The 17,520-nt window shown below is 35.7% G+C and overlaps 1 protein-coding gene across 1 annotated transcript in view; it reads right to left on the reverse strand.

Annotated features, from left to right (window-relative positions):
- LOC115440448 (dachshund homolog 2) overlaps positions 1-17,520 on the reverse strand; it is a 157,572-nt gene that overhangs the window by 48,442 nt on the left and 91,610 nt on the right. Inside the window, 3 exon segments of the mRNA XM_030164756.2 lie at positions 9,854-10,072; positions 13,556-13,816; positions 14,299-14,369. Of these exon segments, the coding sequence (XP_030020616.2) occupies positions 9,854-10,072; positions 13,556-13,816; positions 14,299-14,369 (551 nt within the window).

Genomic DNA, 17,520 nt, shown 5'->3' on the forward strand with positions numbered 1-17,520 from the left:
GCGGTTTAATATTCGGTATAAACAATAAACAAAGTCTGTATTAGAGATAAATACATTAACAGAATTGAGGATCCTTTTAAAAAGAAAATACAAAATAACGGTAATGGTTGTCGTGGCGCGGAAAACGAATTTTCTTCCCTAGGCGTTTTTTTAAATTTACAAACCGGCGGCAATTTTATTTTATTGTTATTAGATTTTTCCGGCTTATGTCACACGGCGATGTCACTGCGGAGGATTATTCCCGCAGTCTCCACGCTAATAATCATAAGAATTGCTTCCCTTTATTATGTGTGAAATTCAGATCATAAAATTTTTTGCAACACGCTCGTTACCGCCGCGGATTGTCGTTCTTCTTGTGTTGGAACAAGAGCATTTTTGGGGCGGCAAATTTAAAGCAACCGTCAAAAAACGAAACATTTTCTAGTACTGCTTTATTACACAACAAGATTTTCTCATACATGTGTAACGCATGATTATGAATATATAATAAGGTGTTTACATTCCGCGTGCCTGTTATTATGACAAAATTCCTGTGTTACGTTACAATGTATTCTTATTGTTGTAGTGGAGCAACAAATAATGAAGATGTCGTCGCAAAATGGATTAAAAAGTAGCAGCGTATCGAACGTGCCCCGTCTGAATAACTCGTACTGTTATCGTTGCACGCGCGCCCAATCTGCGATCGAAATACACCGGATAAGATTATCCAGTAGCCTGTATTATTTTAATGAGACTACACGACTCTTCGAGATTCGATACGATACGAATAAGCTTAGGTAACGAAGCAAATAAAAATATGCAGGTCAAAAGAGATATCCACCGGCCGCGGCGAAATGACGGCTCCTGTGCGAATATAATACTGTTCCAGGGACTTTTTAAATTAGCCGCCGAACACGATAAACTCCAGTACATCTACATACCAGCTGACGGCAGATCGGCCGATACCATTATGTCTCCAGTAAAGCACCGATTTAAAAATATACACATTTATAAGCGACCAACATCTGGTGGTATTTAAATAAGATATAAACGCCGGTTTTGTTTTTGGCTACAGGTTCTCGCTCCCCGCGGAAAACTCCCCTAGCCGAATATATTGGTATTAAAAATGCAAGGGAGATTTATACGAATGGCTCTAAGCTTTCATTAGATGTTTCTTATGCGGGTGTTTTTGCGGTCGCCGCACCCTGACCGGTAATTTTTCATTTTTCTATAAAAATGTCCGCTGTTTCGGGAACATCGCGAGATTTAACTGCATATAAAGAATATTAATGCCACTCGGGAGTGGAGACGCGAGCGCCGGGCAGGTGTACGATATGACTTATTTTATTTCAATTCCCCACCCACGGGGAATAGAAATTAGAAGAAATGTTTTTAATGAAAAGTAATGGATCCGAGTGTTTTTATGTGCGCTGGAGAGTAATTGATCTTCATTTCCTGCTCGCAACTTTATAGACTTTTTTTAATATTATGCCATTAGCAGAAAAATTGTAAACCGACATTCTCTTATACGTGCTACTTCGTGATATAAATAATCACATACATAAAGTTTAAAAGAGCTTTGAATTTCCCCAGATTTTTTTATTTAACCTATTAATATTATTCATATCGAAATTCATAATATCCATTGGAATATATAATTATTTTATGCCGGGAAACAACATTATCATTTCAACACAACAATAATTAAAATCCATACTATTAAAATGTGTATTATCTGTGCGATCGTCAACCATAAACGCGTATAACCATATTATTCCAGCTCATAATTTTGTATGTAAATTACAACTACAACAAGCGTTTGCCTCACCCCATAGAGACTGCGCGACGGCTTTTGCCGCGGGAGCCGTCGTAGAGAAGAATAAATAAGCGTTCGTAGGTCTACTTGCGCTGGACGTGTAACGGCTCTTGAACCCTGGTTTACGTCAGATTTAAATATTAAGAACAGTCGTATGTGAGCTCATGCAGCGTTTTAATAAGGAAGAGGTAGTTATTTGTAGACAATGTAGAGGATATTTCCTTAGAAGAGCATATTTTATATGTTATTTTTTGTTTAAAAATGGCTATTGCATCCTTTCTTATTAATTAATGAATTTATTGGTTTCATATTCTTTTGCACTTACTGCGTAATTTTTATATAGATATGAAAATCTCTGTAGGATTATTATGAACTGTATTGGAATTTTAAACATAAAAAGTTATCTAGTTTGAAAGTGCTATTGGACTCCGGAGATTAACAAAAAATAATATTATGTATAAAGAAATCTGGATAGTAAAACAACAATAATTTATTTGCAACGATTTATTACTGTTTAAATACATACTATAGATAATCGTTATGCAAAAACAGTAATTGGTGAAGTTTTTAAGACACGTACATCAGTTTTATTGGCAACTCTTTTGTACAAAGGTATAGCCACAGCCCAAATCACGCGGCGGTAAGAAGATACACAAACGTTCATAATTCGGCGTGCGTCACATTAAATTATTTCAGCTAAGTAATTCCGAGCGGTTAATTATTGCGCACAACCTGGCAGGCGAGTTGAGAATGTAATTATTATTAAACTTTACGATTGTCTCACTTTACCCCTTTACTTAACCTGACCGGGGCGCGATGTCCTATATACTTTGAGCAAACAAAGAAAATTAGGCATCCGTGCACAGATATGAGGTTCAATTTCGAATGTACTAAATACGGCGTGTATGTATGATGTGTGAGACGACGCGCCGGAATCCTGAGGGAGTTTCTTAGCTTGTTGCGGAACAGGATTCATATTTGAGCCACTGTATTTATATTTATGGGTAAATTGGGCTGGAACGTGCATAATAGATAAACAATACTATATGATAGATAAATTATTTATATGATTTTAGTAAATCAGAAAGGATTATTGACTTTGTTTGAATGTAATTTGAAGTCATTATAAGTGTAAAGAATTAAAAAGATCATTTTATAAAATCATATTTAAATAACGTTCTTTGGCTAAAAATACTAAAGTGATATTATAAAAATCAAGTTTTTCAAAACTTCGACTACAATACATCATGCCTAACAGCATGGGAGTTTAACCGGCGCAATCAATACTCCCCTAAATAAGTAGTCATGAAAACATTTCAAATATTCACTCGAATAACTTGATGAATTCGAGTTCTGTACCCGCGAGCGTTATTGTAGAGTTGCCCTTCAAAAACTAACGGTATTATCAGCATATGCAACTGTTTCAAATAATTATTATTTATTTTATTCTTTCTATAACGAAATTATGATAAAAAATTAAAACTAAAATGCAATTTATTTTTCTAAACGTGTTTTTATGTAAACCACTGTCAATGAATGCTAAAAATGCGAATCAAAAGCTGAATAAAATGAATAGTCACATTGTATTTGTAGTGTGTTGTGGAAATATAATATTTTCATTGTTCGAAGGAGTGCCGCGGGAGAACACGCTCAAACTTTTCCCCTAAGAATATACTGGCAATTATTTATCCTATAGAAACATGAAAGAAGCATTTTCTGTTATAATAACAATTTGCTATATACTTTATTTTAATTAATTATATCTTTATACCTCAGTCACACAGTTTGATTTAAAAATTTTAAATTATTAATGACAGATAAATATGACTGCTAGGCACCGCCAATCGGTCTTAATAGATTAGCTTTTGCACGCGGCTTCGCCGGCGTAAATGCGTTTTTTCGAGATAAAAATCACTATTTAAATTTGGAATGCGATTTCCTTAAAATTATTTCATATAGAGTTAAAGAACGCTTCCAAGGGAAACTAGATATAGAACAGTAGGAATGCAAACGGAGCGGGGGTTTTTCATCTTTGCGGTATTGATTATATGTTTAATATGAAGGAAAGTTTTCCGTAAAAGGCGGTGCAGCTTAAGTTAAATAAATTTTATGTAAAATTTATAAAACAGAAAATGTATAATTCTTTTTTATTATTTTCTGCATTCATGTACTATTGTTTTCAGTAATAATGGCAAGGTTTTATATATTAAGATATCAGCGAACACTAAGTGAATAAAGCCAAGACAGCGACATACAATAGTGGAACTTTATTTTGTTTATGGATTGATCGTCAACAAGGAGACCCAAAAACATTTTTATATTCTAGATTTTACAAGTAGTTTCAAGTACTAATATCTCGTAAATAGTGTTCTGAAGTGGTCTACTAATTGCAGTCACGTATACGTTTGGTATATAAAGCTCCCGCAGTTAACACGTTAGTCAGTCTTAATTCTGCTGCGAAAAGGAAAAAAAAACTCGAAAATACAAAGTAAATTCTAAGTATTGACGCCAAAGAAGCTGCCGTACGACTTACGTCAGAAGTGCACCATTTATAACTATGTAGAGCTATCTGAATAAAGTATAATCAAAATAATCTCATACATAATATAATAGCATTAACTCGCGACGTTTTTCGAGGAATACAAGTTCTTGCAGTAGTTCTAAACAGCTTACTCCATTCTAAATCTAGGTAATGCAAGAAAGTAGAACCTTATAATTGTACGAATTAAATCGGTTACGTTAAAATTATTTTCATATTAGCTTCCGTAAATGCGGTCATGCAAAACTAATAGAGTACAGTTGTCAATCTGGTTGATTAATTAGTATACAGCTGGTAAGGCCGGACGGGTGTTGGGCGCGCGGGTCGCTAGATGTCGCGCGTGTGGTCGAGTCGCGTGCGCGTGCGCACTGTAACCGGAGCGACACGCGCATGTAATCCAATATGGCCGACCGATGTCTTTCGCGTATCGGTACATAGCTGGAATGGCATTTTAATATCCCGCCGTTAATGTCACTTATTGTTTACTTAGTGCTGAGCTATTGGTATGAAAACCACAGAGTGTGAAACCATGGTAATCTATAGAGCGTACAGTTTATGTTCTTGATGCATGAACATTGGCTATTGAAAATGCAGTTAGAAACGTCTACCGGCAATGTAGGTTTATCGTTTCTCGTACGTTATTACGCGGATGTTCAAAAATTTAAATATTTGCGGTGAGAGCATATACTACAATAATGCGTAAACTTCTCTGTCTGTTACATACATGCTACAATTGAATATAATCGTTTTTAACCATATTATGTATAATAATTATAAATGTAATGCTAATGGATAAAGTACAAAAGACTTACTTCTATCTTAGGCCTTTAATTTAGCTGTTATTTTCCCCAAATTTATAAGCTAAGGCCAAGTAATAATCTACCTTACACTCGATTTAACAGCTTGGTAGCACCACCCACTCAGCGACCACACAGTGTGAAAACCAATACATGACTCATTGTGACGACAACCAAGGAGAATCGCATTTCGGGACCATTTAGTACACTACAAAACTAATGAGTAAAAGTTGAATGAGGTTACAACTTTTACTTATCGGTTGGTGAAGGACTACAATTTGCACTCTTAGTGTCCAATTAATAATAATAATATAATAATATCAGCCCTGTATTATATACTTGCCCACTGCTGAGCACGGGCCTCCTCTACTACTGAGAGGGATGTCCAATTATTACTACCAATTTTAAACAAATATAACGCGTTCTAATCTACCTACATTGTTGACAGAACATCCCGTGACTTCAGCCCGAAGTAAACAAACATAGATTGCATTGGTCGATTTTTGAAGCACCTCTGTACAATGGTGCGAAAGCTGGCGCGGCGGTGCAACAATGGCTCGTTTGGCGGTATCTGCGCATCTAGCGGTGGCTCGTCAGAACGCTGCAGGCGTTTGGCAGTGGGAGCCGCGCAGGCCTCGTGATGGACAGCTTTACTGACAAATTCCACTATGAAATGCTGATATTACGAACCGTATTGTAGTGTTTTAATATGGAATGTAAGCATGTGGTAGAGGTTATGTAAATATGGATTTTCTGAACTCATGTTTGTAAATACAAAAGCTCTTTTTTTTTTTATAAAATAAACACAATTGTTGAATGCCGTATAAAACACTTTTATCAACAGTGCTCTGTAATTCAGATAACAAAATGTTACTAAACAATAAATCCATAAATATCGAGAATTATCGACGTATCATTGTTATTTACACAGTGATAAAATCGCATACACTGCGGTAAATTAGTACCGGTGCGATAGCGTCGCGAAGCCCGTCGTCAGCATTGTAAAAGCTTTCATATCAATTGAATCCATTAGCAGAGTACACATTCCCGTCTGTCTATTTGCTCATCAGTTTTTATCATTGGCCAGTTCAGTTTGTTTGATCGGTCACTTCCACGTTATTGATGGCCTGTTTCCCTCCTACTGCTTATGATTGCTCGTTTTCAATGGAAATTATTACTCATACACGTTTTCCATTTTTTTCAATTTTCTATTATAGAACGCATGCGATGGGTATTTTAATGCATTCAATATACTGATATCTTTATACGACATGTAATTTCATACGATGCCGTAATACAAACTTTCGTCCATAGATGGCTCTGCTTGCTGGAAAAGTAATGTTTGCACCAATCCACGAACCGCATTAAAATCCCATTACGATTTTAAACACAAAATAAACAAATTGAAATCTTTGCAACAGGACCCAATAAAGTACCCTATCAGACCGTTCGTTGAACAGCACTTAGCTTAACAAAAACTGATAGTTGTTAAACAAAAGAGGTGAAACAAAACCGGTAACAAGAACGGACCATTTCGTTCAGAAATAAACTAAGCGGTAAGAATTAACAGGGATAAAGGCTTAAAAGAGTAGCCGAAGCAGATTTATGTCGCGATGATCACAATCGAACCGATTTAGCGTGTTACGGTTATTTTATTTTTTCGATTGGACAATGTGTGCGCTAAGACGACCCTTACGGACGATCGCTTTAAGCCACTACTTGCTCGTATTTTGAGTTAAAAGAGACAGGAGTTATAGATAAGGCGTAAATGATATGTTTTATACGATTCTATAATGACCCTCGACGCTCTACTTGTCTTTAGTGACCAACACAAGTAGGCAATACACGCAAACTATTTCTGGCTAAAGGGCTATTCCAGCGTCCGTCCACGCTGCGGTTTGAGGTGAAAAAAATCGTGAAAAAGCTCACTTAAAAAGCCACAATATGACACCTATTTCCCATTCATTGCAAGTGTATTTACACGAACGAATCGACAGCGTTTTATCATAAAGTTCTTTCACAGAACCCTTCCAACGTTTATCTGATAACGTTGTGAATGTGGTACACATTTGTCCACACGTCACCCGCTGTGCACTAGTGTAAAAATTGTCAGCGAATACGCCTAGATAGTGATCTACCATTTGTGAACGAAAGGGGCGCGAATACCATGTTTGTCTAGTGCTGCGCTGCCGACTTTTTATGGGAGGCATTTTATACACATTGTTGTTTTACATTCTGAACTTAAAATCAAAGAGAGGTATATTTTTTGTCCCTTTTAGTTGACTAATTAGAATTTAAAACAAATGAATATATTCAATGCTTGACAGCGTAGTTAGGTTCTAAAACCAAATATTTTAAGTTCGAATCCTAAATCGGATAAACGATTACGTGGCAAGGTATTCGAATCAAGGAACTAGAATTACTTTTGGGGTTAATTGTAGACCTATCAGTGCCATTATTCTGTCTACGTATTTCTTAGGATACCTATACAGGTGTTACGGCACGTCCTTAATAACGTCCAATATTTGTACAATATAGAAGAATATTAACACTTTAAGACACCTCCATCGATGAACTAGCTTATTATTGCCTCCATGTATTTATATATAGGAGATTTGCCGTAATATACAAGCAAATCGATCCAACCAACTAAAACTCAAGGCATCCCGAGTAACACCTATCAATTGAGACGATGCGAGCCAAGCGAGAGATTGCTGTAATTTCTATAAAAAAATTCAACGGTAAAGTTCGCCAGACACATCGATTCGAAAAAATGTTTCATCAACAATAATTTTATTATCGTAATAACAAAATTACTGGTTGTGATTTTATGCGATTCTCACTCTTAGCGCTGTAGGAGTAAGGAGTTATTTCCTGGCCGTTCACCCACATTTATATGAAGGGGAGAAATGGAACCTTTTGTTAGCCTATAGCATTATTATTTCTCATTTTGTTTTGTTTATTAATACAATTGGCTGGAGGCGCAATATTGATATTCAAGTTTGATGACTTGCTCGGCCAGTTTTCTCTTCTGTATTTTTAGGGTTTTATTATGATAAATACTACATTTTTGAAATTTCAAACACAGTGGTTATATCTGACATTTTCAAATATAAATGCTGGATGCACTTTAAACGCGCGAAGGTTATCCATAGTGCACATACAATATTTCTCATGGAGTAAAACGGAATGACGTGAATAAATAACTGGCAGAAATATCAATTAAACAATTATGCTGTCCGAATGGAATCGTGTGTAATGATAGCGGGGCCGGCTATAACTCAGACGCATCTGTACTGAGGCTATTTGCAAAAGGCACGACAGGCAGTGAGCCCGCCGCGCCGCGCCGCGCTGTGCTCTCCACCCTGCCGTGTGCACTATGCACTACTAACGTGTGTTTGCCGTGAATTACTATACAATTTAATATATTTCTACGCAACCTTCCAAAAGTAGGGTGTTCTCGATTCGTGTGTTTGTATTTTTTTTTATATATATTTTCGGAATTATAGGTCGATTTCCGTTATTCCTTTATCATTTAATAAGCTAGGTTCACGTAATGGCTTCATAAAAATTTATCTCGATTTAAGGTGCATGATTCCTACTTTAAAGATAGGACGTAATATTTTATTTGATAACTTATAGTTTTTGAAACAGTTTTATAAAACTAAAGGTACCAATCCAAGTACTGTAGACGGAATTTTAATCTGTAAAGATCTTTGTAACACTATAATTACTTATATAAAACAGTCAACCACCCTCTGTGTGACAATATGGAACACATTACTTTAACACATTAGTTCTGACTTCTGCTCTACATAAATATGGATTAATAATAGAGAAATATTATAAACTATCATTGGTGGGAAGTTACACAACTGGATAAACATGATTATTAAAAACAATAATTTATTTACATTCTTGAATATTTAAAGTGATAGGACCTGCTTTTTGTAATAGCTTATTTGAATTATAAAACAAATAGAACGGACTGAGACGAAACTTGATTGAAGGACTAGTAAATCACAACGTAATGTATGGACTTATGAAAACAATGCTCAACAAAGCTAGTGTTTAGTGGTAATAACGTAATCTTTATATGGCATGATAAACAGTTGGATGCAAATGAAGCTATCGATGTAATACGTAACTAACAAAGTTAAATACGCTGTATAAGCTCATAGGAAACTCTAATTACTGTTGCTTATGCGTCAGATTACGTGAAACCTATTCTCGCGAGATGTTGACTAATATCAATTACAACATTTGCATGTATGAAGCTTCCAGGGCATGATTTTGTGTGCATACAACGGTTATCTATGAAATTATTACTGACAAGAGCAGGATCTCTATCTTTAGAAAATACTAACTGGTTTTATTTTTTGAAACTATATGTTACAGACCTAATTTTTTTTTTAAATAAAGTTGAACATGATCTTACGATTATGGTGCGGTTATGATCATGGTTCCAAATTGGTTACCCAAATATAATGTTAACGTCAAGATACGAAATGAATGATAGCCAGAATTATGCTGATTACCCGGAACTATGTAATAACACAGGTGACGAATATCGTAGATATATTTTTTTTATACAGGTTTAGCAAAGTGATTTCACTGCACCTGATGGTAATTACAACTGTTAAAGTGAGACGATTATCCCTCGTCGAGACAATCATGCCGGTCACTTTAAAACCGTAAACATAAACTGATCCCAAAACTTACCTTTTTCGTAACTAATCTGCCTCTCCTGCTGTCGCGCGTTATCCGCCGCCACCTTGAGCAGGCCTTGTATATTCCTGAGCAGGGTTTCTGTGGAGGACACGAGCGTGTCAGCAGTGGGGTCGACAGGCACGGAGGGCGGCGTGACGGCGGGCTGCGCGTAGCTCACCGGCGCAGGTGACGACGCCGGCATCTCTCGCTCGCCGTCGCTTAGCTCTGCTCCTGGTGGATACCACCACTTAATTAGTTCGTTGAACAATATACTAATATATTACACTATAATTAGTGTAACTCTGTCAGTCTGTTAAGTTTTCATGGCTGAACCGTTGAACCAATTTCGTTGATATTTTATATGGAGCTAGTTTGATACCCTAGGAAGGATAAAGGCTACTTTTTATCCCGTGAAAATATATAGCGGAACTTTTATTTTGGTAAAACTTTTTACATGTGGACGAAGCCGCGAGCAAAAGTTAGTCGATTATACGTTATAGAAGTTATTTAGTATTTGTGGCGCAGATTGACGACAGTTGTTTTTTTTATAGTGATAGAGGCAATCGAGCAACTGAATAACTTGGTAAGTAAAAATGTTCACCACCGCACATATATAACCACAATATTAGAGGAATCATAAATGTTATGCCTGACAGTAGAAGTATTAACAAAATGTCCAAATAAACAAATTCCTTTGTCAACTACATAACTCAGTAGGGCTAAAATGTAATTTAAATAACTTGTCCGATCATTCGATATTGAAATCGATATTGCAACGTATATCTTGCGTTCAAGATATGATAATTAAAATTATTCCATAAAGGCCCTGGCAATGAATTAACACATATTTATAATCACAGCTTCATAAGAAGCAGTTAAAAAGAGCTAAAAGCAAACGAGCAATACAAACATTTGAGTATCGCGTGCGTGTATCATTCGCGTTGCAATTATTGCTGCTATGAACATCGATATCGCGTGGTGATCGGCTCGGCTTTGATGCAGAGTACGGCCTGTTCGATGTAATGGCGAATGTAGATGGTATTTGTTAGAAAAACTTATTTTCATAAAGTCTAATCAGGTTTTTATGAATTTGTATCAATAGAAAACAATGTTTGGTACAATGCAATTTCGTTAATGCTAGCTTATTGAAGTTCTTTTTTATCTCTATAGATTACGGATATTGTAATTGTCCGACACCGAATGGGCTGACTCTATCCAATTTATATGGCCGACCACGCAAGTTATTCATTTTGCAAGAATGGCATAACACCGACATATCTTACGTCGATTTATTCCACGGACAAACATATGGTATTCCGTACAGTAATTATAAAAAAGAGTCAATATAATCTGCCATTAAAGTACATAGTCGTTAAAATTTATTAACGCACCACAATCTCAACTATACACTAACGTGATGAAACACGATGCATTTACAATTTTAAAAATGACGATATAATTACAATAATGTACGTACGAGTACACCTCGTCTGTAACGGACCGCACACATAAAAAAGAAAGTGTTTCGATTGGCGTCTCTCACGGTCCGAAATAATCTATCGATACATTTAAATTAACTGACAAGATAGTGACCGCTCATCAAATAATGAAGACAACATCGTTTCGTCATTGTTGATGCGCACGATAACACTCTCCGGTTGTCACAACACAATCTCCCTAATAAGGCCAATTAACAGGATACTAAGATATTTTTACAAACGAACATAAACTCTATAACTTATACTAAGGATACAAATTAAGATTAACAGGGAATGCTAGTCCACGAAATTAGTTTCCACATGAGTGTTGATTGAAAGAGGTAATTCTAAATGTACAAAGATCAAAGTTGAATGACATGATCTTTAATTAAAAGCATTTTTATAACGAGACTGGATCGATCGTGACGAGCTTAAATTAATGCATCAATATTTATTGTAAGCGTATTAGAATACATAATTATGAATAATGTTACAAAACCTATATTTACTAATATTTAATTTTAATTGCCTAATTGTTATTGTCGAAATGTGGATCCTCCCGTAAGACGAATATTTCTTACACATCGATGATCGTTACCCGTTCCCACGCTCTCTGAACATTTTGAATGTAACCTGTAATAGCTACAATACACAATCCTTATTGTTTCACTTAATTTAGCTATTGTGTTCTTCAAGTATTTACACTCGTCGATCAGTGTTATGATTTGCATTTGCGCAGTTCCATTAAGCGTATATTGCGCATAGAGTTAATTAATTAATTTTAATAGCACCTGAATTTGTAAATGTCTTCAACATATTGATTGCAGTTAAATTGAAAATTTCCCCTCATTACCTACATTCTTATAATGATTTGAAATAGTAGTAAATGCATTTATAATTCAGTGACTACGTCTAAGTAACCAGTTTCTATTTTGATTGATGATATAAACGAATATAAAGTACAGTACTAAATTGATTTAAATATTGAGTATAGCAATAAAATCATGTACAAAAAGCTGAGAATAAAACGAATCTAAGTTGAAGGAGAAATGTAACATCATCTATCAAAAATATCCTTAACAGATCATGATATTTATGATAACGAAGACATGTAAGCCGTATTTATAAGTGCTGAGAAATGAAGGTAGTGATTAGAGAAACCTTATATTATACTGACGTATAAGTGTCCATCGAGAAATTGATTATAACTCGTCTCATAGATAGTGGAATGCCATATATCATATGTATTACGTACCTACACTTACGAATTAAAAATTAAACACTTATAAAAATATCATGAGAAACAATGATTACGAACGTATGGTCCTGCACTCACGTGTAAAATTGAATTGGGTCCTTTTAAGCGCTATTCATACATTATTGGGGGCAATTGCGGCCGATACTCGTAATAAGATTTTATTATATAGGATCATTACAGGCAAACGTGCGGTGTCTAGGGATCAAGACGAGAATACGTATGGGAACGCAAGCTATGATCATTTGATAATCGACCTCCGGGACGCGCGATGCGCAAAACCAATGTTTAGTTTCCACGTATATTAAATTAGAAAAATAAAATTTCGTTAATTAACTTATACTTCGGAGTTACGCTCAATATAACCTATATGTATTATAAAATAATTAGCATCGAATGGTCCTTACAATGTACCCTCGTGTAGTTGTTTTACATGTAAGCATTTCCAGTTTCTAGAATAAAAGGAACCGTGGTTTTATGGCTGATAATTTTCGAACTATGAACGTTGAAGGTTCCAGAGCTATTACAGGGTAATTTCGTTTTGCATTACATGCCAAGTATATTGAACGGGTGATACCACCTTGTGTTAATGCTACACAGACACTTTCTTGTCATACCCGGGCGTGATTACATCGCAAAGAGAGCGGTTCATTTATCGATACATCTAATTTATATGAAACTGTGAGATTAATGCCGATAGATTAATAATTGGATTCGCTGAATGCAGTGCCTGGTGGGCAATTTAGAGCGCTGCACTTGTATACATGAGCCCGGCCCGTAAGTGGAAACGAAACACGCGCACCCGGTATCATTTACGTTTTCATACTACCATATTTTCTAGGCGTACATTTTATGTTACGCATTTAGATTTTGTATCTTACGTTTTAGCTTGGATCTATTGATTACACTTATTTACTAATATAATATGTTTATGTTTATATAATACCTAACTCTTGATGAGCCACTTAACACAAGACGTACCTTCATCTTCGTCTTTAACGTTGTGTTCCTCTTGATCGGAGAGGGCGGCGTCGCTGTCGTCGGAGTGCGACCGGGGCGAGGCGGCTGCCGTGGCGGCGGAGGGGAGACGCGGGGGCTGCGGCGTCCTGCGGGAGGCGGCCGAGCTGCGCCCGCTGGCGGAGCCTTCGCCCCGGTCGCGGTCGCTCCGTTCAGATCGCTCGCGGTCGCCTCCAGAGCCAGACTTGGACAGGTTAAGCACAGGACTGTGGCCTGGAGAGGAACCTGAGAAATACAACGGGTATTTGAATATAGAAACGAAAATGACTCCGAGCATTATAACGCATTAATTTATAGAGACGATAAAAATGTGAATAGTTTCTTCTTACCAATTATATAAGTAATATAATAAATATAATGGTTGATTTTAATGAACTTTTAAGAAGTCGATAGTACAACGCTTGGGTCTTATCTTTACAACCCATTTATCTCCGTATTACAGTAATTACCTTATTTTATGTAGGTTACGATGGTATGCTACACAATTTTGATCCTAAAAATACTTTGCGTTATGTATCAATTATTATTGGAAATATATGAAAACTCTATTTTTTACTTATAATATTTTAAATTCGTAATCCTTGGCCCTGGGCCCTAAATATCTATATGTCATTCTTTGCCTGTCGAAAATAAATTCCCGTAATATAATTAAACTAGAAATCAAATCACATGCAACATTAATGAAATATTAACGAATGAATAATCACCATTGTGTGAACCATCGCGAGCCTTATCCATCGCCATGACTCGCTCCATATCGCCTCTTTCGTCACGCAATCTGCAACAAAAATAAAACCAACTATAGCTAGCCAATACAAAACGTATCCTTGAACAGTAACATCTCGTTATAATGTGTTACTGTCAGAAATCGGTCACGCTACATCGCAAAATGAATCCCAACAAAGCTACTGACAAACATTCTTATCATTTGAAACCATAAAGCATGCTTCCCACTGAGTTGTGGAGCTACCACAAAGGGAAAAGTATAATATTATAGAACCCCGCTGGGTTCCTTTGTGAGCGGATGAAGACGGTATATGTAATCATTTTGTATGCCGATCTCTCGTGCCGCTACCCTAATTCCTTAGGTCCTTTTTGATTGTGAATTATTAGACTTCTGATGCTTCCGTTCCGATTCGGTTTTATTAATATTTACTCGACAACTTTTTACATCTGTTTGGTTAACTTTAATTTATTATACTTTCATAGGTTTAAGTACTTTGCTGAATATTTCAGAAAAATTGGGATAAAGTAAATTGAAGTTGAAAGGCGAAACCTCGCTATTCATAAATATGTAAATAAAAAGTACAGAGATATTGAAAAATGAATTCGTTGTGGAAACCAATTTCGCTCATTTCAAAGGGGTTAATGCTACAATTTTTGCCCAGTAATGCCTTTCGAGCATTTGAATATAAATGACGTCTGAAAGTGAAATGTAACATACATAATAAGTGGCTGTTTTAAGCCTTCGCTGAACCCTTTCGTGGCTTACAGAGTAAATTTACCACAGAGACCGTTACTATGAAACTCGAGTCTATTAAAATATGTGCTTACTTTTAAATAGAAACTAATTAAGCGATGTTGTATGTAGACTTCAGCCGTAAGTAATATTCTTGAGGTACATTCGTATTTCGAACTTGTTACGATTTTAGTATATTTCCTAATGATCGCCGATATAACAATATCCCTCCTTTAACTTACAATTATATAATATAATTACTAATAATTATTTTTATTTAGTACAATGTCTCAATCCAAGAAATTTAGACCGAGTTTCATCACAATAAGTGTCGTATTTTATAATAAATACAACGGAGTGTCTCTGCCCGGCGCTACTCTGCGTTAACCCTCGCAATCTACTTCACTCGTTCGGCACTTTACTGACGAGTCACGAAGCTCCGTTTGAATTTAATACATTTTTCATTTCCGACATAATTAATATGTTAATACTGAAAAAAGTTGTATCACTGCGTAATACTAAGAGAAAGAAAATTTACGACACTAAACACGGAGTATACGTCTTTTATGTACAATTAAAAAAATAGTATTTTTCGAAAAATTATTTAAAAATATTTTCGAACGAACACAAGAAAATATACAACCGTAAATTTACGAAAGTGAAATACTACAAATAACATTTAATATGAGATTTTTTTTTCAATAATTACATACTGATAATTGCTTAAAATTCACGTCATCGTATACTAACGTAACCCTTAAAAGCACATGGTATTTTACAAAGATGAATGAACGTATTTTTTAACCGTAAGTTGTTAACAAGGACTCTCACATCCGTGAGCGACCCAAAAGGAACAATAACATCGCACGATCGGACAAAAGATAACTTTCAAATCAATAAAATAATAAATTATTTCCACTTCCCACTTTTTATCTTCATAAATGTGTAACTTTGATTGATGATGGGGCCGCTACAAATTTGTTACATGAGATAATTAATTTTAATAAGTAGATTTGTAAATAAATAATTTTTAATAATGTTTTCATTATAATTGTGCTTGCAAAATAATGTCTTTATTTTATAATAATGACATCAGCTCTGTATTTTTATACCGTCCCAGCACTGGGCATGGGCCTCCTATACTACTGAGATGGATTAGACCTGAGTCCACAACGTTGGCTTAGTGCGAATTGGTAGACTTCACACATCCTCAAAATTTCGATAGAGAATTTCTCAGGTATACAGGTTTCCTTTAGATGTTTTTCTTCACCAAAGCAAGCTATAATTCACAAAGTATCTACTTATGTGTGTATTGTTTGTGAAAAGTCAGAGGTGTGTGCCCTTAGGATTCGAACCTGCGGATTCGTGTCGGCAGTCCGTTCCAAACCCAACGAGGCTATCGCCGCCGTTTTTTTTTAACTTCTTGATAATTTAGTACGATTAAAATATAATCGTCTTGTTAATTCGATGTTGTTAATATATATAGTATTCATACTATTCGAAAATGTTTACACAAAGAAGTGCCATCATCGTAAAATATGAATTATTTAAACAATTAATAAATTTGCATAACCTGAGCATTGTTTAGATAATTTTCCATATTTTCTAATCACATCGAGACACTAATAACAGTAATGCTAATATTGGTTATACAGAAGGTTAACGTAGTTAGTTAACGCTAACCATTGCCATTACAAAATGGGTAGTGGCCTAAACAGATATTCCGGGGCCACGAGCGCGGACAATGCGTCCCAATCTACCCACCAAAGCCAACGTACGTTGATTAGTTAATACTAGACCGTTCACATAACCTAATACCCAACAACTACTGAGCGTTCCGTTCCGAACCGTTCTTGTATGCATAATCTGATTACGATAAGTATTAACAAAGCTTTCGGTAATAGTGTCCTCGATTTACATAACGCGACTTCTGTGTTGATTGAAGCCGCACAAATGTGAAATTAAAACATAATTTATATGTACCATATTTGCATTCTGAAGGATCGATTACGATAATCAAATCCTGTCGGAGCGTCACTCTGTAAAACATTTGCTTGACACCCAAATCAAAAATCGTTTTAGCTCACCCTCGGAGGGGAGGTTGGGGAAACGTCGACGCCTCAACATTTATTATTTCAGACATATCACTCACATGCAAAACAAACTCGGTCCGATCCATCAAATAGTTTTGTCTCACCCCTACGCCGCCGCGACACAAATCGTGTGTGTAAGTGCTACGGCTTCAGGAACTGATTCCTAACTACTGACAAAATAGTGACTATTCAAAAAAAATTGGCCTCTATCAATCACGACTTAATTATTTTATTTATATTTAGTAGATTATGAAAATGTTTCAATAATTATTATAAACTACAATCTGATAAAGTTCATTTTAAAAATCATTCTAATATTTCACCATGCAATAATAAATGAATCGTTGGCAGAAACACAATTCCTCAGGAATAAATAA

This window comes from Manduca sexta, chromosome 24 (assembly GCF_014839805.1).
Source record: "Manduca sexta isolate Smith_Timp_Sample1 chromosome 24, JHU_Msex_v1.0, whole genome shotgun sequence".
Classification (NCBI taxonomy): domain Eukaryota; kingdom Metazoa; phylum Arthropoda; class Insecta; order Lepidoptera; family Sphingidae; genus Manduca; species Manduca sexta.